Here is a 25,073-nt window from a genome sequence, read left to right on the forward strand (position 1 = left end):
TTGGAGTGTGTGCCTCTGAGGGATTGGGATTTCTTTAAGTGGAGCATGTCCAACAGCTCAGGGTTTGACATGGCCTTGTATGTTAAGCAGAGATCACCTCTGAGTAGACAATATGCCACAGAGTATAGCTGGAGTTTTTTTAGACAGCATAGGACATCTGCTGTAGGCCTGTGATTCTTTTAGTGAGGTATTTCTGCAGCCTTTCCAGCTGTTGAAGATGTCTTGTGAGGTACATACCAAATGATGCATTGTACTCTATAATGGGTCTAATGAGGGATGAGTACAGTGGGACAATAACCTCCTTTTTTCTGGATGAAAAGCCCTTAGTGATGAGGTGTGCCACATATAAGGATTTCCTAACTGTTGTGGCAATGTGGTTATCAAAGGTGAGACCACTGTCCACCTGTGTCCCTAAGTCTATCATCACACTTTCGGTGTTTAGTGTACTGCCACCTATGTGGTAATTCATGGATACATGGTTTTTCCCAAAGGGGATAACAATACATTTCTTGGCATTAAGCTTGAGCTCATGGCTCTGGCACCAAGCATCTGTTTCTATAAGGCCCTTTTGTAGAATATCCACATCATTTGGGAATTCAATAATGGCTCCCAGTTTGCAGTCATCTGTGAACTTTGTTAGCCAGAGTCCCTTAGTGCTGGCCTGTACTTCAGAGAAGTAGATGCCAAACAAGAGCAGTCCCATGACTGAATCCTGAGGTACTCCACTTGTCGGGAGCTGGATTTAGAGTCAGCTACCGTTACAGTCTGGGTTCTGTCAATAAGCCAGTTATCCAATACCTATCTATTTTACAGGACAAACCAAAAATATATCTCTACCTTCGTTTTCATATCCTTTCCTCTCCATCTTTAACAACTTACTACTCTCTGGAGATGTTCACCCAAATCCTGGTCCTCAAACTAACCTACCTGCTCCTTCCATCACCCCACATGTCCCTAGGTACACTCATAACCTAATTACAAAGCTCATCTCTTTCTTCTCTATCAACATCCACAGTATCCTTAACAAGATAACAGAATTTCAGTCTTGGATAGTGCAATACACCCCTAACTTAGCTACTCTTTCTGAGACTTGGCTTAAACTACACAACACTGATAATGAACTTCTCCCCCAGGATACAACATACTACACCTTGATAGAAAACATAAAAAGGGAGGTGGAGATGCTATTTTATACTCAGACCTCCTTACCCCTTCTTTCTAATCCTCCTCCTTCCTTTTACCCTGCTGAGCTTCGTATTGCCAACTTTAAACCTAACAGCCACAAAACCATAACAATAGTTGCCATTTATATACCATCAGGTGAAAACATACCCCTACTAGAACAGATTCTAAATTGAATGTCTGACCATATATCCAATGAGACCATAACACTAGGTGATGTTAATATCAACTGGCATACTCTCTGCTCTAACTTCCCTACCAACTTCACTACACCTTTCTAAACATACTGGAAAATATTAAGATAGAACCAAACACCCTAATACTGGGTGATTTTAACTACCATGCCATTAACTGGGAAAACTACTCATGTCCCAACACCTTTGCGCAACGGTTCTTGGAATTCATAAATTCCAATGCCCTGGATCAACTAATCCATAGTCCCACCAGGGGCTCCAATATCCTAGACCTGGTCATTACCAACATGGGAAATCAATGCTCCATACCTATGGTCACCCCCTCGTTAGTCAGGTCTGACCATAAGCTAATCACCCTTAACATCCACATCCCACCCCCAGTAAAGAAACCACCATAAAAAACTTCTCCAAAGCCAACTTCATGCTACTCAAGTCAGAAGTGACAAACTTCATGACACCGATGCAGACGGGAACTGAAAGTTCAACTGCTGAATCCTACACTAAGGCACTGTACGAGCACATCCACTAATGCATGAATCGTGCCATCCCAAATAGAACCAAAATGCTCTCATCCAAAAATAGAAAGCCAATCTGGTGGTCCCCTGCCATAAACAAACTTTACAACAAAAGGAAGAAACTTTTGCAGAAAAGAGGAAAATCCCAGGATGCAAAAAACTCCCTTACTAGCCTCAGTAAGAAACTGAGATGCCTCATAAAATCCTCCAAAGCTAGTTACGAAAATAAAATTGCCAAAGATTCCAAAGACAACCACAAAGCATTCTATAACTATGTCAAGAATCTAAATGGCAATGCTCAGATCTGCTCTGAGCTAAAACAGAATGGCATTAAATATACTGATCCGAAGGATATTGCCAATATCCTGGCAGATCGATTCAGTGCCAACTTCACCCGCCTCTCACCCCCTAAATGGCCCATCTCAATACCGGAAGATTGCCAAATTCCAGTAATAACGGCCACACAGGTTCAAAACGCACTCTCTAAAGCCAAGAATACAGCATCCATGGGACCAGATGACATCCCGGGCTGTGTACTACATGAACTACAATATGAACTGGCACCTCACCTAAGTGTCATGTTTAATCATAGTCTCACCTCAGGTTTCGTGCCCACTGAGTGGCGCAGAGCTACAGTTATCCCAATCCACAAGGGGGGATCCACCTTGGATCCTGGAAACTACCATCCCATCAGTCTGACAAGCCTTATCTGCAAGGCCATGGAGCGTATTATCATGGAACTTATAAACAAAGACATTGGCAACCTTCAAACATTGGACCCCACTCAGTTTGGGTTTGTGAAGGGCTGATCTTGTCTCCTGAACCTGATTGACTTCTTTGAATCAGTCTCCAGAGCCATGGACAAGGGTAAGGTGGTCCACACAGCCTATCTAGACCTTGCCAAGGCCTTTGACACCATCCCCCACTCTGGAATCATAGATAAACTTACTAAGTTGGGCATTAATCCCTATGTCACCCAATGGGTTGCTAAATGGCTTACTGATAGAACCCACACTGTAAAAGTAGATGACTCCAAATCCAGCTCCAGACAAGTGACAAGTGGAGTACCTCAGGGTTCAGTCCTGGGGCCGCTCTTGTTTGGCATCTACTTCTCTGAAGTACAGGTCAACACTAAGGGACTCTGGCTAACAAAGTTTGCAGATGACTGCAAACTGGGAGCCATTATTGAATCCCCAAATGATGTGGATACTCTACAAAAGGGCCTTACAGAAACAGATGCTTGGTGCCAGAGCCATGGGCTTAAGCTCAATGCCAAGAAATGTATTGTTATCCCCTTTGGGAAAAAACATGTATCCATGAATTACCATATAGGTGGCAGTACACTAAACACAGAAAGTGTGATAAGAGACTTAGGAACACAGGTGGACAGTGGTCTCACCTTCAATAACCACATCGCCACAACAGTCAGGAAATCCTTCTATGTGGCACACCTCATCACGAAGGGCTTTTCATCCAGAAAAAAGGAGGTCATTGTCCCACTGTACTCATCCCTCATTAGACCCATTATAGAATACAACGCCCCATTTGGTATGTACCTCTCAAGACATCTGCAACAACTGGAAAGGCCTCAGAAATACCTCACTATAAGAATCACAGGCCTAAATCAGATGCCCTATGCTGACCGACTTAAAAAACTCCAGCTATACTCTGTCGCATATCGTATACTCAGAGGCGATCTCTGCTTAACATACAAGGCCATGTCAAACCCAGAGCTGTTGGACATGCTACACTTAAAGAAATCCCAATCCCTCAGAGCTACACGCTCCAGGGATCTAAACCTTGTCATCACAATAAACAAAACATGCTGGAGGGATAGGTTCCTGACCCAGAGACTCCTCAGACTCTGGAATAGATTGCCCATACATGTCAAGCAGAGTGCCTCTTTGGACCTCTTCAAGAGGAACCTTGACGAATGGATGGGAGAAAGGAAATTCACCCCAGGGATCACGTCAGTCGCCCTGCTAGACAGGGGTCCAGGAAAGTAAATAATGTGGGAAGAAATAGCCAGGAAATTGTTATGGCTAGGCTTGTATAGGCCCTAGGGCTGATAGCCTAGTACCAACCTATGAACTGTATTAACCTTTTTGGCTAGACACAACTTATCTCATCTCCCACTTTCCATCATAAACTTACCGATACTAGTTCTATTATGGACTGTATTTTAGTTTCTAACCATAACCTGTATCACAACCTCGAAATACTACCAGACTCTACCAGTGACCACTGTCCTATTTGTATTCTCTGACTCTCTCCCCATATTTCCAGACCCCACAAATTCAAAGAATGCCAGAATCTAACTATCTTTAACCCTGAGACCTTCAATAATGCTCTCTCAGCTATAGATTGGTCCTTCCTCTTTACCCTTACCTCAATGAAGCTGTGTCAGTTTAACTCCATTTTCCTTAACACACTTAACTGTATGGCTACTCCTAGAACCGTTAGAGTTAGATCCCATAACTCCCCCTGGTTAACCAACTTGACTAGGTCTCTTATACTAAAAAGAGACTCTGCCTAGAAACGTTGGCCCAAGACAAAATCCCCCTCTAACTTACAACAATTTAGGGAACTTTGTAATCTCACCAAAAATATATTAATAATGATAAAAGAAATTTCTACCTTCAACCTCAGACTACTCAAACTAGAATTCCTAAAAGATTTTTGAACACTATAAACCAAATACTCTACCCAAGCAATCCACTGACACCTAATCAGTTTCCCAACAATACACCCCTGAAACTGCATCCATTTTCAATTCTTACATCGACATCATAAGCAAACTTTTGCACACTTCCAACCCAACTAATCTCTTACCACCCACAGCTCCCCAACACCCCCCTTCTCACTAAAGCCAGTTCCTACATGCTATATTAAAAACCTTCTCCTCAAACTTAAAACCTGCTCCCCATCAGCCAGCCGACAATCTTCCATCTTACTTCCTAAAAACTGCTGCTACATCTACAGCATACCCTGTCTCTATCCTCATAAACCACTCTATCGCTGAATCAAATGTTCCTTCTCTCTGGAAAAAGTTCTACACTATACCTATTCACAAAGGTGGAAATTCCACAGACCTTTCTAACTTTTGACCTATCGCCATACTTTCTCCCCTCTCAAAAATGCTTGAACACTGCATCCACAAACAACTCATGGCTCACTTTACTCATAGGAACTTGATCACCCCTACCCAGCACAGCTTCCCCCCCACACCACAGCACCAGTACTGCTCTCATTTCCTTTACCAATAGTATTTCCCTAGATACAGATAACAATAAACTTGTGTCCCATCTCTTCTTGGATCTGTCAAAAGCCTTTGATACCATCTCCCACCCTCAAATCAATGCAACATGCAAACAAAACCAAGTCAACACCAACCACTACATATGAGAATGCATGTCACAGTGTCTTCACAAGCAAGCCCTTAAGGCGAAACACCACACATCTCAACATTTTGGTCATAGGAGACTCCATCGTGAGACAGACAGCCATCCCCCTCACTAGGTTGGATAAACAGAGGGATACAGTCAGTTACCTGTCAGGGGACAAGATTCAACAGGTCAGGCAGGCATTCAGGTCACTCAACCACAAGTACCAGTATGACTCAGTCATGGATGGAGCAGTGGTGATGCAGTAGCATTGTCACCTCACAGCTAGAGGTTCTCTGCTTCGATTCTCGGCTGGAGTGCCTTCTGTGCAGAGTCTGCATGTTCTCCCTGCGTTCATGTGAGTTTCCTCCGGGTGCTCCAGTTTCCTCCCATGTCACAAAGACATTTGTCTGGAGCATTTCTCCCCAGGCCTCCTCTGAAAATTGGCTACGTTCCAAGTCGGACTTTCCCAGTAAACAAATGTTAAATAAAATAAATAAATAAATGTGGATGTGAATGGCCTGCGACTATATGAAGAGAAACATGATGGACCTCACTAAAATGTGTCTCAGGCTGGTATGCGCCTTGCACGGAGAAGCATTCTACCCTCAGCAAGAATTATACCACAATGCAAACAGAAAATGACTGACTTCAATCATTGGATTAGCTACTGCTGTCATTTCTAGGGGATCCAGTATTTGTCAGCTTAGGATGACATGATCGGCAGTCCGGGCTGCTTTGCCGGAGATGGTCTGCACCTGTCGCTGTTAGACTTTCAAATAGTGGCTAAGGCATTAGTCACCCCCATAGTGACTTTTTTAGGCAGTGCCAAACCAACAAACCTAACAATGTAACACATTCTTTTAATGTCAAGCTGATGGTACTACTGCTCAGTAGTACCGTCAGCTTGACGGTACTACTGCTCAGTGTTAGGAGTCTTAACAAGAAACAGTACTCCCTACAAGTTCTCCTTGCCCTGAAGAATGATGATATCTCTGCAGGTACAAAGACACGATTCAAGGCTGTGGAAAGCGCCCCAGCAGAGCAAGGCTACAATGCCTATCACACATTCAGACCACCCTCTTAAATGGAAAAAATTAAGGAAGGAGGCATTTTTATTTACATAAAAAACAATCACATCTCTAGATTAGTCAAGCAAGATGACACACTTGAGCTACTCTATGTTCAGCTGACCATAGGCAAAATCCTCCAACATATCATCGTTAAGCTCTATCCATGAACCATGAAAACCACTCCGCATACCTGAAGTTACTAGAATCACTTAATCAATCCAACATGCTACTCATGGGTGATTTTAACTACCCCTCCATAAAGTGGGAAAGATATAGGACCACTAACATGCAGACTCAGAGATTCATGGACTTTGTCAATGCAAATGCTCTGGGACAGCTGGATTGCACTCCCACTAGGGGCTCAAATATTCTTGACATAGTACTGACAAACATGGAGGAGTGTTGCAACCTCCCAGAGTAATGTCCTCATAGGTGAGATTGGATCATAAATTGATCTCCTTTGAAATAAATGTAACAGTAGAATCTCCATCAAACCCTAAAACCCTAAGAAATTTTTCCAGGGCAAATTACCTTTTATTAAGTGACAGCATAGGTAACTTTAAAGTTCTCCCTAACCCCAAAAACATGGAGGCCTATGCAGAAGTATTTATTGAATGCCCTATACAACTACTTAAACAACTGCATATAAACAGCAGCACCTGACTGAACAAAACCCAGGTCTAGCTGGAAAAACAAGCCACTCTGACAGTGAGAGGGTGGCCTAATGGTTAAGGTGTTTGCCTTACAAACCCAAGGTGCAGGGTTTGAGTCTCACAAGGGATAATTGGCTAGGCTTAAAATGGCTCGCAAGGGCAGTTAGCTTAATACTAATCTATGAACTAATCTATGAACCATGACATAAATAGACTATACAACAAAAGGACAAAATTTATTTATAGAAGTAAGTTGGAGAGTGCAGAACAGAGAAAAAAATCCCTCATTAGTCTCAACAGGCAAATCAGGAAACTAGTCAAGTCTTCAAAAGCTAAATAGGAGACTAAAATAGCCTCCCAAGTAAAGGATAACCACAAAGCATTATTTAGTTATGTCCAAAACCTTAAGGGAAACAATCAGCAATGTGCTGAGTTGGTTGTAGATGGCACTACCTATATCCGGCCATAAGAAATAGCAAATGAGCTGGCCAATAAATTCAGCTCAAATTTCACCCCCTTCTCAACTTTGGTCACTCCACATGAAATACCCCCTACTATTCCTTTGTCTGTTGCCACAAAAGAACAGGTCTTCACTGCACTCTCAAAAGCTAGAAACACAGCATAAATGTGCCCTGGGGAATCCCAGGGTGTCCATTAAATAGCTTGAAATATAATCCATCAGATCCACTCAGATATCTATCTAACCACAGTCACCAGACCAGCTTTGTCCTAGTAGACTGGAGAACAGCAACAGTCATCCCTCTGCACAAGGACGGACCATTAACTGACCCAGGAAACTACTGACCCATATGTCTGACTTGCCTCATATGCAAGGCTATGGAAAGGATAATCACGGACCTGATTAACAATGACATAAAAAATCTCCAGACTCTAGATTCAACCCAGTTCTGCTTTGTTAAGTGCAGGTCCTGCCTGCTTAATCTAGTGGACTTCTTTGAGAAGATTAGCAAGTCCAAGGATGAAGGTAAGACAGTGCATACCACCTACCTTGACCTGGCCAAGGCATGTGACACAACACCTCACTCCGGTATTATAGAAAAATTCACAAAACTGGGCATAAAACCTCTATGCCACCAAATGGATAGCCATATGGCTCATGGATAAAACACATGTTGTTAGAATGGGGGAATCAACATCCAGCAAGAGGCCAGTCACCAGTGGAGTATCACAGGGCTCAGTGCTGGGCCCCCTCCTGTTTGGGACATACTTCTCAGATGTCAAGGAAAATGTAGATAGCCTTTGGCTGACCAAGTTTGCTGATGACTGCAAGTGAGGGGCAATCACTGACTCCCAAGATGATGTTGATATCCTACAGAAAGCTATGACACAGACTAATGATTAATGTCAGTGCCATGGCCTCAAACTAAATGTGAAGAAGTGCATAATAATGCCCTTTGGGAAATCAAATACCCCTGCAAATTACAACATTGCTAGCACCCACTACATGTGGACTTATTGCTGAGAGATCTGTGTACTCTAATAGACAGTAATCTGAACTTTGATCATCTGTCCATATGGTGAGGAAGTCCTTCTATGTGGCTCAGCTTATAAGTAAAGGCACGGCATTCAGATCTAAGGATAGCACAGTACCACTGTACTTCACCTTCATCAGACCCCCTACACCTCGCCAGGCACCTGCAACATTTGGAGTGTACTCAGAGATTTTTCACCAAAAAAAAAAAATACAAGGTATAGCCAATATGTAATATGTGGACTGATTAAAAATCCTATCTCTGAATTCGGTTTTATACCGATTACTGCAGAGTGATCTGTGCCTGACCTACAAAGCAGTCTTTGACCAGCCCTAATGAAAATGTTGCATATTCACAAAACTAAATGCATAAAGGTTACCCTCTCCAAAGATCTAAACCTGATCTCTTACATGAATAGATCATGCTGGAGAGACAAGTATGTGTCTCAGAGATTGCTCCTCCTCTGGAATAAGCTTCCTATTCACGTGAAGCAGAGTCCTTCATTGACCATCTTCAAGCACAATCTGGACCAATGGATGTGATATTGCAAATTCACTCCTGGGGTGGTGCCCATGTCCCTTATGGACAGAGGCAGCAGTAAAATAGTCAAAACCCAGCTTGCTGACCCTTGTTACCTTTACCCTAGGGATAGAAAATTGGGTAAAACCAGCTACGCTTGTAAGGGCTTTTGAGCCATTAGCCTAGTAATCTCCTATGAACCTATGGAAGTGATTAGCTTCTATCCAGAAATGCAGAAAACATTTGGTCTCCTCTGTGATCTTTACGTGGAGCTAAGCATTCTGAAAGCCTTTCAAACACATCTAGTCATTTGCCTTCACACAAGGCAAAATTACTTGCACTGTGAACATTCTGAATGAAGTATTTTTGATATTATTTTAGACTGTTGAAATCCAGGACTGGCCTGATGTTCATGCTTTTCTTTGGTACTAAAAATAATATTTAATAGCTTCCTAATCGTATTCTGGTCAGTGGGACCTCCTGGATGGCATTATTTTTGCAAGATGATGGATATATCTCATTTTTCTGCTTTGAGTTGGGGGGGGGGGGTGGAACATCTAGAAGACACAGCAGTTGAGGGGGAAGACTATAGTATAGTATAGCCTCTAGATATTACCCTTCTATCTTTCTCACCTAATTGTCCTGCACGATAGCTGTCCATGCAGTTTAGTGGAAAATGAGTGAACTCCAACTACCTCCAGACACAAACAGCTGGGTAAGCCTTCAGGGAAGTTGTGTTTATTTGCCAGACCCTGGTTTTGCAGACCTCTGCAACTTTGTGGTCGGCATCCATGTAAGGTTCTCAAAGTGAAGACTAATGGTAGAAAAAGAAGAAATATACCCCTTACCTTCTTCTTTATAAACATCAGTCTTTCTTTCAATGCAGGTATGAATAATCTAAACTCATCAAAATGGGCATTGGTGAAGGACTTTCTAAAGATGTCCGCAAAATCAGAAAGGTGAAGCCAGTCATGCTGTTTGAGGGTGATGCCTGTATCTGATGATGTGGTTGCACTATCCACTGCATTATGTATCAGGTGCATGGAAAGGTTAGTAATGTTCGAAACTGTACCTGCAGTAGTCTCTAGTTGCTTTCTGGACTCTGGAATGGATTGACTTATGCAAAGTATACATGGCTTGCTCTGCTAGGTCTCTTTTAAAGTGGTTGATATGCATTACAAAATGTAATGCCCTCAGAACAAAAGTGGCTGAAGTGTAAGAGTGTTTCTCCATTCTAATCAAAGCTCTAGATTCTTTGTTAGGTAGTGGACAGTGGCTGATTTATCAGTAATCTCTCTCGCTCTCTGTCCCTCTCAGTGGCTGCTGTGATAATCCTACAATCCATCAGCCTTTACACCAGTGCTGCCTATGTTTGTGTAGATGCAGAATTTTATTGGGCTTAAGTCAGATTACCTCAGCCATATCTGGCTCCTTCCATGCCCTCCTGTTTGCCAAACTGGTCAGCAGGAAGGACCACCCAATAGGTAGAGGATGCAGAATGTTAGGTATCAAAGAGCACTTCTGCATCTTGAAAGGGACAGTATATTTGCCAAAGATCCCTTCTGTCTCATTAATTCAAGGACTTTGCCAAAGGTTGCATCTTCAGGAGGAGATTATGAGGAGTTCTCTTCCTCTCTCTAGTCGAAGTCCATGTCTGATATTAAGGACTTTGTAAGAGGAGACTAAATGCCTCCTTCTGTATGTACACATCACGGAAAACTCAGAAGATGGATGATCAGAATCTCCTGAGGACTCTGAGTGAACCTATAATGGTTCCTTTAGGCATTCTGTTCTTGCCTGTCCTTGGAAATTATAATGAACAGGCTGAAGGGCTTGAGCCGGTAACAGTGGAGGTCCTGTCTGTAGCCTGGAAGGGGAGGCTATTATCCTCTCCATGACCTAGAAGCTGACCCAGAATCCATTAGTATCAGGGATCCCCATCTGGGAATCACTGCCATCTCCACTGAAGCAAATGAAAGTGGCACCGAGGAGAGATGCCCCAACACAGAGGATCCAGATGGCCCGAAGATGGATGTAGGTGTCAATACCTTGAAGGACAAGGACTCTGACACCAAGAAAGCCTCCAAACAAGTTGCCTTTGAGAGTGATGCAGACTTAGCATTGAGAAAATGGTCCAGAGATCGACTTGACATGGAAGGCCTTGGTGATGAGTTAACGGATGCATGAATGTCAGTACCACAGTAATAGTACTTGTTGACATAGATCCGACAGATTCTGAAAGGTGACTTTATTCAAAAAAAACACCATTTCGGCAAATGGCTGTGAGGGCAGAGCTAGAAAGAGAGGAGATGGGATAACACTCATCTTTATGTGCACCTTCAAAAATATCATCACAGGTTCCCAATCAGCTTCTGTGGAACTACAGAGGGACATGATAGACTTCAAATAGGTTGCTGAAGGTGGTTTAGAGGAAAAGAAATGGAAAAGTTCCTTCACAGAGGAGTGTTTGCTGAGCTGCTTGACAGGGGATTTGTCTCTTATAACAAAAGTCTTGGAAACTGGAAGTGGAGATTTGCCCACTGCTGTCTATGTAGGTGAGGATTATGCTTTTTCTTGTCTGAATTTTTGGTTCTGTAGAAGCCCCTGTTTTATCAGGCTTTATCTTCTTCAAATCTTTTTCTTCTTCTCTCTTCTCATTTCCTGCTTGTTTCCAGGAGGACAGTGGTTATCCACGAGGGGAAAGATACCCTTTTCAAGATTTATTTCTGAACTCTGACAGAGACCTGTGTCCAAAGCCTCTATATGAAGAACAATCCATCTTCAGGTACACCATATACAGGTTGGGGCTGCCTTGGGATGGGATGTTATGATCACACATTCCACACTTTTTAAAACTTTTCCCCAATAAGGAAACTATTGAATTCACACTTAAAGACATCAAATATAAACAACATCCAAGTGCAAATATACCAAAAATGAAATGACAGATATTTTTGTAAAGACATTTTTTTTTTAGAAATAGACTACTGAAATCACTGCTGAAGGCAATGCATCTTATTCATACTGGAACATAGGAATACACTACGCATGTGATCATGTGGACCATAAGATGCCTAACCATATACACCCTTAAACAGATAGACTTAAACATTCTTGTTACCTTTTTCAAGCACTTAATATGCTCACCTCACAAATCGAGCAAGGCTGTACATAACCCTGATGTAAATTTGTGTCTACTCATCCAGTCATCAAAACTAGCATTAAAAGTTGCTAAAACAGTATATTCACCTGTAGTGGTAACTTACGCCATACTCTAGGAATATGTTGAGTTATGAACCTATCTATGTAGTGGCTCTTGTTTATTTGTCGGTGTTGATTTAAGCCCTTAGTACAGGTGTTTCTAGAACCACTGGTTTTGGGAAGAAATAGCAGGTCAAATAGGACTGCATCTTTCATGGCTTGAAAATGAGACACAGGTCATCTCCCAGCATCCTGTAGGCTGCTGAGTAAGGAGAGTTGTGCTAATTTACTGGGGTAAATGCAGGATTTAAGACCTTTAATTTTCTTTGTTACAAATCTTTTGGGCCTTTCTAGTTAAGCGATATGACTGGATTTGTGCATACAACAGGGGGCAAGTGGGGCACTGCACAAAGTACAGTGGTGGTATGACTTCTTTGGATCTTGAAGATATTTCCTTGGAAAATCCCTGCCCAGATAGAAGGACTTCCTGATTCTGGTGGAGACATGATGATTGAATGAGAGAAACTTATCCACACAAGTACACAGATCGATCTCTCATGACTGTATCTGTCTGAAGAGGAGTACTATTTATAACATATAAGGTGGAAACAGCCTTTCTGTCAAATGATTCTATGCTGCATGTTTTCATTTAGTTTGAAACTAATTTTGATTCACCATGTATGTCCATATTCCAGCCCTTGCTGGAGCTGTTTTGTATCAGTGGCTGAACAGATAACAGTGCCTAGTTAGCAATCATAGGCAAACTTGGACAACTACACTTCTGAGATATTGGCTTGGATGTCTGCAAAACAAATAACTGGAGAGGGCCCAGAACTGATCACTATGGCACCCTGGCAGTTACAAATCAACATTTAGTGAGGAAACAAACAACTTTCACAACTAGGGATCTGTTGAACAGCCAATATAAAAGTCAGCGGACAATGTAGGGGTTTAAATTAAGCTTGTCTAATTTTTTAATAATACCAGCATGGGGATATTGTTAAAAGCCTTGACCAGGTTGAGATAAGCAGTGTACATATAGTGATTACTGTTCACAGCCCCTGCAACATTTTCAATGAGGCTTACTAGGTTCAGGATCTGCCCATCAGAAACCCAAACTGATGGGGCTCTAGACCAGTTAAGTTGCATATATCTGCATAAATGAGTTCTGTTATAATACGCTCCATGGCTTTGTATAGAAGGCTGGTGAGGCTGATGGGTCTACAATTACCCAGGTTTGTACAGTGACCATCCTTGTGTAGGGAATTTATAGTACTTGTCCTCAAGGTATCAGAAACAAACCCCTGTAGATAGGCTAAAGGTTGAACAGCTTAAGTACAGGCTTAGATAGTGCATACTTGACGGTATTCTTTTAGCCTTTGACAGGGATTCTAAGACTTGTTCCAAGGCATTTACATGGGAAACTAAATTCCCTGGGATAGCGTAGGCAACAATGTGGGTAGAAAGTTATCCTAAGTTTTGTGTGCTAATATATTAGCCATATCTTTGCTTATAAATAATTATTCCGTAGGCCCTGTTAAAATGAAGACTTACTGCTGAAAGCATCCAGTGACCATACGGCAGAGACGTAGCTGGCTCAGTTAGTACTCTGTGCCAATACTACAAGCCAGTATCCCACTCAAAGGTAGCTCTTCAATTAAAAAGAAAAAGACTTCCCTGTAATAACATGCTCACTATATTCTAGCCATATGCTTATTGCAGTCAAGTCTATGCCCACCCAATACCTCCCTTCAACTGAAGAGCACAAAAAAAAAAAAAAAAAAAAAAAAAAAAAAAAGAGGATGATGGATGGCCAGTCACATCCTTCCAACACTTTGCATCCAAGCCCCTCTTGCCCCACCCTAGCTACACTTCTGGCAAATGGTAGGACTTCCTGCTTCACAGCACAGGGAAAAAGCTAGAAAACTTTCAAAAACACAATGATATTGGCTGCTTTCCAAACAACTGATACAAGTGCTTATTTCACACCATAATACAGAATTTTTTAAAGCCATGTCAAGTTAATTTGTGGCAAAGCTGGGAGGAAGATTATATACTGATTAGGAACACAAAAGCCAACAGCAACACAGTGGTCAAAATGACGTTAAATTTTAATTAGTCTGAGGTAAGTGCTTCATCAATAACTTAACTGTACAAGAAAAATATTTGTCTGAAATAAGGTTACCTTTTTGTTTTTTAATTAAAAAAAATGGTATTTTTAAAGTCATGTAAAATGGAGTTATCTCAAGAACCAGTTCAGTGGGGTGCCAAGGTAATTCAGCATCCAACAGAAAGAAGAAAAAAAAGACAAAGGCAAACTCATACCCATTCAACAGATAATGTGTAATTTTAGAGTCCTTTTAAATGGACAGTACGAACAAAAAGATAAACATCACAAATCAGCAAAGCAAATTTCTTACTGTTATTAACTGCATCAGTGGTGCATTGTTTGGGTCATTTGGATCAAGTCTGGACTGTGCAGCCCATGTAGCCAGCTTCTTCATGTCTGTTAACCCAGATGTTCCAATGGAGGCAATGGCATCAACATGTTTCATAGCACTGAAACCAGACAATGTGTTAATATTGTAGTAAAACTGAAACAGGACAGGTTCTCTTTTTAACAACTTCACAAGACAAAATAAGGACATGAAGGTCTGATATATACTAACTGCAAACAATTAAAGAAAACAGGACTCCAGATTAAGTATATATAGCAACATGGATGCTGCAGTTATTTTACTACATGTTCTGGATAAAATCTAAAGTAGTGCCTTCACTGTCAGCTGAATTAACACTAGCTAAATATCTGTAATATCTGACTGCATTTAGTAATTTTAACTGTATTACCCATCATACAATGACAACATATAAAAACATGAAGCAATAAAACTACTGAAGGGGTATGCAAATCCTGTACTAAACATACTAAAACAAGACAGAGTAATAGTTCCTTAAAATAAACTGCTCATTACTCCACAACACTGCAGAAAAAAACATAAAAATTTAAAAGGAAAATATATTTTTTCTTCAGAAAGAAGTAAAACAATAAAATAATCCCTGCTAGCTATATTTTTGAAATCCTAAAATACAAAATGCATACTTCATAAAATTTGTAACCCACAAATGTGCATATTTCTTTAGCTATCAACAAACACACAACATATTTCTGTAAATATTGTGAATTGTAAAAAAATGAAATTAAGTAATTACTATAACAACAGATCTTCATGATCCATGTCTACCCACTTCAACAGCTAGGACTAGCTGCAGCAGAATCTAATCTGCACAGCATCTGAAAACTTTACCACTCTGAAATGCCTACTCCACTTCCATAAGGATTAATGCCTCTTCTATTCTCTTCTCCAGATTTCGAGTGCCTAGAACACTGAAAACCAACAATCAATCCCCTGCCATCCACCCAGGTCCCAACTGCCAAGAAGCAAGGGAAGGTGGGTGGGGATGCTGAAGTAGATGTATCCTGATCATGAGCGTACATCATTATATTTAGTACAAATTGTCTTACCTTACATGATCCAGGCTATCCACTCAACTGCTATATAAAAAGAGTTCCTACTTCTTCTTCTTGGGAGGTATCATGAAAGAATGCCTCTACTGATTGGAGAACTGAATGGCAGACCTAGACCTTAAGACTGCATCCAGCTTATAGTGTCTTACAGAAGTACACACTGGCAGCTGCACAACCAGGTTCACCAAGTCATTACTGAAAAAGACTTGTCTAGTAAAATGTTTTTGTGAAGGGCAGGTCCTGCCTCCTGAACCTAGTAAGTTTATTTGAAAAAGGTTTCAGAATATGCAAACAGTGGTCACTCTGTGCACACTACTTATCTCAAACTGCCCAAGGCTTCTGGCACTATCCCCAACACTAGTATTATTGAAAAATTTGACCACTTAATTCAAACTCTACTTTACCCACTAGATTGAAAACTGGCTAACTAGAGGATTCAAGTTGTGAAAGTTATTGATACCCTTTCTGAATGTAAAATTGTAATGTGTGGGGTATCAAAGGGATCAGTGTTTGACCCTCTCCTGTTTGACGTTTATTTTGCAGACATCCAAGCCAAAATCACAGAAGACTGTTGATTAAGTTTGCTTATGCAAGCCAGACAACACCATCATTCATCTATTGACACTAAATAGCCCAAGCAAGGGCTAAAATATTCACATACCTGATGCATTAAACATGGTCTCAAGCTAAATACAAACACAGTGGATCGCAGTAGCATTTGACAAAAAAAATAAAATAAATAAACAGCTCTTGCCTTACGTTATAAATGGTGCTCCTCTTCAGACATTTTTTTTTCTGCTTAAACTCTGAGCTTTGGCCAGCTAAGACCTACATGAAATCAAATCAACTGGATGCATAAGTGAATTTAAGTAAATCTTTATCTGCATTTCTTTCAAATAATACAGCATTTAAATTGATTTATTTGTGTTGCACTGAATACTATCTAGCTGGAAGTTGTGGCTCTGTTTTTTCAGTTAATGCTTGTTAGGTAGTTCACTTCATTGTTATTCGGTTTCTGCCTTATATAAGTGGTACATATTGGATTATTTTCTGCTTAAACTCTGAGCTTTGGCCACCCACCCTCCCTGCTTTTGTTTTGGTGTTAATCTTGGTGGCTTTGAAACTGTTCGCCCCTATTGTAAATTTGCATTTGGATACTCCTCCTGGGCACATCTCATTTGCTCACGCAAAAAAAAAAATTGCACTTTTTTCATCTGCTTTTACTGTATTTGTGTTTCTTTATACTTTATTTTGCTTTTGTGTCATCTTAAAAGTACTCAATTGTATTTATTACTGCTTGGTGTAAGTATCATTCTAAGCCTTTTGGTTTAAGCACTTGGGCTTCAGACCAGTTGTTTTACATTAAGAAGGTTTGTGGTCTGCACTGCTGTGGCAGGACAGGTAGCTTACATCCTTCTAGGTTGGGAACTGCTGACTGAAGGCTCAGTGTCTGTTATTCTACAATAATTAGTTCTGGTTTAAGCACTTGTGCTTCAGGCCAGTTATTTTACATTAAGAAGGTTAGTGGTCTGCACCCTTGAGGGAGGAGAGGCTGGACTCTGCCCTTCTGAGTTGGGAATTTCTGGTTAAAGGCTTATAGTGCCTGCATATTTGAACTGTTTCTTACTGAAATTGATATGCCTTGTTTGCTGTAGCATAGACTAGATCCAGGCCTGCTGAATCTAGCTTTGTTTGCATAACTTGAGCACTAATCCAAGCCTTCTTAAAAGTATTCAATTGTATTTATTACTGCTTGGTGGCAACCTGATTAAAGTGTAGCTATCATTCTAAGACTTTTGGTTTAAGCACTTGGGCTTCAGACCAGTTGTTTTACATTAAGAATGGTTGTGGTCTGCACTGTTGTGGCAGGACAGGTAGCTTATATCCTTCTAAGTTGGGAACTGCTGATTGAAGGCTCAGTGTCTGTTATTCTAAAAGTCTATTAGTTCTGGTTTAAGCACTTGGGCTTCAGGCCAGTTATTTTACATTAAGAAGGTTAGTGGTCTGCACCCTTGTGGGAGGAGAGGCTGGACTCTGCCCTTCTGAGTTGGGAATTTCTGGTTAATGGCTTATAGTGCCTGCATATCTGAACTGTTTCTTAATGAAATTGATGCACCTTGTTTGCTGTAGCATTGACTAGATCCAGGCCTGCTGAATCTAGCTTTGTTTGCATAACTTGAGCACTAATCCAGGCCTTCTTTTTTGGAGAAGGTTTCCCTGCACCCCAGTGGCAGGAGTGTGCAGTTAGAACTTGTCTGATTGAAGACTACAGGAACAGGGCTCAGTTCTGAGATTTTTTTACTGGTTAATTGGGTAATTTGTTTTCTGATTGCTTGTAGTCATCTAAAGCTGTTTTAAGTGTTATTTTTTACTGTTTGTAGTCGTTTACAGCTGTTTCAAGTGTATTTTTTACTGTTTTTGCCATATCTTTTAAAAAAAATGTTTCTCGTTTCCCACCTTTCTAAGCTAGTATAGTCCAGTTTTCAGGCTAGTGCTTAATTCAGGGCTGTGTTAGAATTTTCTGAGTTGCCCATATCCTACTTGGACAGAGGGAAGTTTCTTTGTTCACCTGTGAGAGAGGGAGCTTTGAGCAGCCATCTGTCCCTGAAGGAGTGGTTCCAGCCCAGAAGTTAGTAGTTTATAGGCCATTTTGGGCTAATTTCTATCTCTTTCATTTCCCTGCTGTAAAAAACGCTTTGGCATGTCCGGGCAGCGCCAGTTAGCTAGGGCTAAATTTATCCCGGCTCCACCAAGTCTCCTCTTCAGTTTTTCCCTTGAAAGTAGTCTAACTATCAACCTAAGCACTTAAAAAGCATCCTACAGTCCAGCACTTGCTCAGACCTAATAGCAAGCACTAATATAACCCAACACTTGATTGCCCAGCAGGACAAGGCTCATTATTCACCCCTCACCAACCAAGTGACTAAGCAGCTCACCCTACTATTCAGGCATGGCCAAAGGGCAATTTCAGGTATACTCTCCAGTCCAGCTGGTGAACCTGGGTATCCTAAGGCAATGTTACAACTGCCTCATGTACACAGACAACCCTCTCCTCCTACCACAAAACATTAACATATGCAAGAGATGCAATTATATAGCTAAATTGGAGGCTAAGCTCTCTCCACCCAAGACTGGAACAGGCAGTCATGAGGAGAAGGTTAACATCTGCACCACACCTCCAGCCTCACATAGACGTACTAAACCAGCACTGGCAAAAAATACACATAAATACATTAAATCATACTCAGAGGCTTTAAATAAAAACCTGCAAAAGCATCACAGAACTCCAAAGCAGACACCCAAAAAACCTGCACCTCCCGTTACAAACCAGACAACACATAAAACACAAAATCAGTGTGCCGCACAATCACAGCCCTTAAGGCGAAATAACATACCTACCACACTAGTAATAGGTGACTCTATAGTCAGGCACACTGATGTCTCACTCACTAGGCTGGACAAGGAGAAGGTTACTGTTAGCTGCCTGTCGGGAGCCAGAATCCGCCACATAACACAAGCATTCAGGTCACTCCAGAACAAGTACAAATATGACTCTGTTATTGTTCATGTTGGTGTGAATGACCTGAAACGTACCCTCCTGAACTACATGAAAAGAGACATGGAATAGCTCTCTGATCATGTAGCCCAGGCGGGTATGACCCTGACCCTGAGTAGCATCCTGTCCTCACCAAGAATGATACCGCAGTATAAAGAAAAAAAGATCAGTTTCAACAATTGGCTAAGCTTCTGGTGTCATTCAAAGGGGATCCAGTGTCTGTCAGCCTGGGACGACATGCTCTACAGGCTTCGTTGCTTCACAAGAGATGGCTTGCACCTGTCACCCCCAGGCTTTCGAATACTGGCCAAGGCTCTTGCTACCACCATAGTGCCTTTTTTAGGCAAGGCTCAAAAGTCAAACCCACCTCCGTAAACAGCACAAATAAAAAATTGAGGATTATGCTACTCAACGCCAGAAGTTTAAATCTCAAAATCCATGTGCTCGAAGCACTCCTCAGTATGGAGAATGTCGACATCTGTGCAGTAACTGAAACTTGGTTCAAGGCTCCACAGAGCACCCCAGCACTACCGGGCTACAACTCATACCACACATTTCGGCCACAGAACATGGACTGAAACACAAAAGGAGGGGGTGTATCCATATTCATCAAAGATACCTACTCCTCCAGGTTAGTGGCGCAGCATGATACCTCCGAGATCATCCATGTGCAACTAACATCGGGCAAATCTGTATTGCAAATTATGGCCTGCTACAGATCACCCTCCATGACCCAGGACCACCACTCCGCCTTTCTGGAGACACTGGAAAACATGAAGGTCCTACCTAACACCCTGATATTGGGCGATTTCAATTACCCTACCATTAACTGGGAAAACTACTCAAGTACAAACTCCCAGGTCCAGCGCTTCCTGGAATTTATCAACTCAAATGCCCTGGACCAGCTGGTAAACTCCCCTACCAGAGGTGAAAACATATTGGACCAACATGGGCGACAGGTGTTCCACACAGGAGGTCAACCCGTCACTGGCTAGATCAGACCATAAACTAATCACTCTAGATGTCCACACCATACCACCACCTCCAACCAAGGAAACCACAGTGAAAAACTTTTCTATAGCAAACGTCACCTTACTTAAGACAGAGGTGGTAAGTTTCACATCCCCCTCGCTAAAGGATAACAGTGTCCAAGATGCAGGAACCTTTACAAATGCACTCTATGAGCACCTACAAGGAAGCATGGATTGTGTCATCCCTAGCAAAACCAAGACTCACTCCCCTAATTGCAAACTTCACCCCCCTCTCACCACCAAAAGGGCCCACAACAATACCGGAAAAGTGTAGTGTCCCAGAAATCACAGATGCACAGGTGAAAACAGCCCTTTCAAAAGCCAAAAGCACAGTGTCAATGGGGCCAGATGGTGTCCCAGGCTGCATCTCGCACGAACTACAGAAAAAACTAACCCCCCATCTAAACACACTGTTCAACCTCAGCCTCTTCACAGGCTACGTGTCCATAGAATGGCACACAGCAACAGTTATGCCGCTCCACAAAGGAGGGGCCACAACTGACCCTGGTAACTATCGCCCCATAAGCCTGACTAGCCTGGTCTGCAAGGCTATGGAGCGCATCATCATGGAACTCATTAACAAAGACATTGAGAACTTCAAAACACTTGACCCGACCCAGTTTGGCTTTGTTAAGGGCAGATCATGCCTACTAAACCTGGTTGACTTCTTCGAGACAGTCACCAAGGCCATAGATGAGGGGAAGGTAGTTCACACAGCCTACCTTGACCTTGCCAAGGCTTTTGACACCATTCCCCACTCGGGAATTATAGAAAAACTCACCAGCCTGAACATAAACCCCTATGTCATGAGATGGGTTGCCAACTGGCTTACAGACAGAACTCACACGGTAAGAATAGCAGGCTCCACGTCCGACTCTAAACCAGTCACAAGTGGTGTCCCACAAGGCTCGGTCCAGGGACCCCTACTGTTTGGCATATACTTCTCAAAAGTACAGGCAAACACAGGAGGACTATGGCTAACCAAGTTCACCGATGACTGCAAACTTGGAGGCATAACTGACTCTCCGGCTGACACGGACATTCTCCAAAAGGGCCTTACTGAGACGGACACCTGGTGTCAAAGTCATGGTCTCAAGCTAAATGCCAAAAAATGCATAGTCATCCCGTTTAGGAAAAACAAAAACACCCATGAATTACCACATAGGTGGCAGCCTCCTTAATACAGAAGAGGTAATAAGAGATCTGGAGACCCAGATAGATAGTAATCTCTCCTTTGACAATCATATTGCCAAAGTAGTTAGGAAATCCTTCTATGTAGCCCATCTAATTACTAAAGGGTTCACATCTAGAAATAAAGAGGTTATAGTGCCCCTCTACTCATCACTCATCAGACCCATCATAGAGTACAATGCCCTGTTTGGGATGTACCTCACAAGACACTTCCAACAGCTGGAAAGACCACAAAAGTACCTCTCCAAGAGGATTACTGGCCTCAAACATATGTCCTATGCAGCCTGACGGGAAAAACTCCAGCTGTACTCAGTGACATATCGCTTACTCAGAGGTGATCTCTGCCTGACTTACAAAGCTATGTACAACTCAGAATTGATGGATATGCTCCATCTAAAGAAATCCAAGTCACTGAGAGCCACTCGCTCTAGTGAGCTAAACCTCACCACAACAATAAATAGAACATGCTGGAGGGATAGATTCCTGTCACAGAGACTCCCCATGCTTTGGAACAAACTTCCTAACTACATTAGGCAGAGCCCCTCTCTATCACTCCTCAAGAGAAACCTTGACGAGTGGATGGGTAAAAGAAAATACACCCCTGGGATCACTTCATTGGCTCTTCTTGACAGAGGCTCAATTAATTAATCAACGGGGCAGCGAAAGCTGACACACACTGGCTAGGCTTATAAATGCTCTCGGGCAGATAGCCTAGTACCTACCTATGAACCTATGACAACAGACCTGGTACTTATGTGGACATTTCTCTCTCACTTAATCATCAAGTTTCTATCACAGCAGGAACTCCTTCTGTCTGACAAAGTTAATTTTCAAGGGAATATCCTCATGTTTCAAAAAAGTCATCCAATTTCTGTACTCTTCACTTATCAGACATCACTGCATACAATGCCCTCTTTGATATGTACAAAGCCAAGCATATTGCTCAAGTGGAGAGGCCCCAAAGATTTCTAACCAAGAAAGTTAAATGCCTTAAATCTTTTAATTATCCCAATGGATTAGCATGACTTTAACAATCAGTAACCTACTGGTTGCTCTGTTTTGATCTTGGTCTCATTTCTTCAGCCATGAAAAACTCAGTCCTATTTGACTCCCTATTTCTTTGTAAAGCCAGTGGCTCTATAAACGCCTGCAGTTTGGACCTAACCCTACACCAACAATTAAACAAGACTTGCTAGAAGGACAGGATCTTAGCTCAAAGTATTCACAGCCTATGGAATAACTTACTATTGCAGGTCAAATAATCTACTATTTTAGCTGCATTTAGGACAAGCCCTGATGATTAAAAGGGTACAGACATTCCCTCAAGGGTTATCATGAATGGTCCTACTCAATTTGGGAGGGAAGCACTATTAAGTACTTGAAAAAGTGTATATTGCTAGGTGTCTTACGGTCCCATGTAATCACTTCCAAAGTATTGTTCTTGTGTTCCCTAATGTTTCGGGGGGGGGGGGCATCTAAGCTACACTGATGCTAAGTGAGTACACAGAAAAAGATGGGCTATCGCATCTGAGGTATTTTGATCATGAAACACCATGGTAATAACACCATACAGTTATGCTACATCATCTTTGAGCAATAAACGTCCACACCAGGTCATAAAAACATGTACCAAGGATGCTTACTAGTATGCAGTGGATAACAGCACATTTCACTGCATGCATGCCTTACTACAGTTCACAATACTACCTCAGCACCATTATGTATCAAACATCCATGATCTAATGTGTAAGGCAATCATGATGTCAGTTGATACCACCATTGTCTGTTAATCGTCCCTGGACTCAATAAGAATATACATCTGCAAAGGCAGATCAAATAAATGAGCATCAGTATGGTCCCCACATATGCTGTCTTCTCCAGCAGGAACACCTAATGCAGGAAATGCCTTTAATTATTATTTTTTGTTTTCAACCACCATCAGCATACACCAGTACATCAGTGATGCTGCCAAACACAGAGTTCACATGTGCCTCTGAAAACTCCAACACCAGTGTGAGTAACCCCAGAGTGGTTTTGTCAGACACAGTGGAGGAATCACTAGCTACTCCAACCGCCTTGTCTTGATTGATAACTGTATAATTTTGCTGTGATATTGTCCAATGCTAAGCTCATAGACAGAGCTGCGTCAGGAACATTATACCAATTGTTAACTGATAAACCAGCCATGATATCAGAAATAATACATGTGTCTTGACAAGTGAGAATGTCATACTGTTCAGTGACATCTAGAAAGCATCACAGCAGAACATAGATAACAAATATTTCATGCATATTATAGTACACATAATACCTAAAAAAAGCCTACTGATATGTCAAGCAGACAAATGCTATAAACTTGAGGGTTCAGTAATGACATACACAAACAATTTGGTTACTCATACAAAGGTCCCATCAACTACAACAGCACAGTGTACAATTTTGAAATCAGTCAAGTGCCTTTACATAGCCAATGTAAAAATTAAACTTTCGTCCAACAGGACAGTACATACCTAGGAGTACAATAACAACACCAGCCCCATTCCCAGTACCTGGTGTTACCTATTTAGGATCAAAACTGCCCAGTCAGACAAGGAAGTGTCATGTTGAGCAGTTTATATATCTCTTACACAAAGAAGTGTACGGTCATACATTCCTGTGACCTTTGACAACAGGCTTGCACAGTACTGCCATGGACCCAACAACATTTACATAGTGGACAATGTCTTCCCGCAACCTGTCTCTCTGTTGTCAATTGTTACCATGTACCTTGAGAGAAAGACCAACCTGCATTAATGCCTCAGTGAGGATGTAGTTACATTTAGCAACAAAGGAAAAATAGTCGGTAAGTTATTACTGGGACCATAAGATGCCTATCCATATACACATTTTAAGTAAACACACTTAAAAGTTCCTTAGGCCTGAGATTCTCATACTTCAGCATCTATAAAGGTGCCAGTTCAATTGGATGGTGCATGCAAACTGCTGCAGATAGTTATGTGACTTGTTTTAAACTATACAATAAAATTAATTCAGTATATGCAAAAACATTAATAAGGGCTAGTCCTTCAGCAGTACATGCTTGTTTTAAAATAAGCAGTACCCAGACAAACAAATCCAGCTCCAAAATCTTATAATTTAGAAAGCAGTTCAGTAGCTACAGTTACCTACATTTCAGAGCAGCTACCAATTCTTTCTGTGCTACAAATACATTAAACTAATTTCTAAGTTAGCTATAATGTTGTAAAAAATACAAAACTTATTTGAAATAAAAAAATATGGATCATATCCTTCAGATACCAGTGATCTCTCTCAAATCTTTAAACCGCATTTAAAAAAAACTGCTGAAATAACAGGAACTACATTCCACTGATGTACTGTACTTGTGCTATCACTGACTCAGTTGTATGCATGTATACAGTATCACCAAGTCATCTTTCAAATGCACATCAGTGGGAGGAGATGGAAGGGAAAGGAAGTGCTAATATACAAAGGCATGACATAAAAAAGTAAGATTTTTTTTTAAATAATGTCAATGTACAGTAGAAATAAATCATGT

General features: G+C 41.5%; 1 protein-coding gene across 1 annotated transcript in view; it reads right to left on the reverse strand.

Annotated features, from left to right (window-relative positions):
* CC2D2A (coiled-coil and C2 domain containing 2A) overlaps window positions 1-25,073 on the reverse strand; it is a 3,655,067-nt gene that overhangs the window by 1,916,375 nt on the left and 1,713,619 nt on the right. Inside the window, exon 19 of the mRNA XM_044062582.1 lies at window positions 14,634-14,772. Within this exon, the coding sequence (XP_043918517.1) occupies window positions 14,634-14,772 (139 nt within the window). The remainder of the gene's footprint in view (window positions 1-14,633; window positions 14,773-25,073) is intronic.

Source organism: Protopterus annectens, chromosome 2.part1, assembly GCF_019279795.1.
Source record: "Protopterus annectens isolate FY-2018-M chromosome 2.part1, PAN1.0, whole genome shotgun sequence".
Lineage (NCBI taxonomy): Eukaryota > Metazoa > Chordata > Ceratodontiformes > Protopteridae > Protopterus > Protopterus annectens.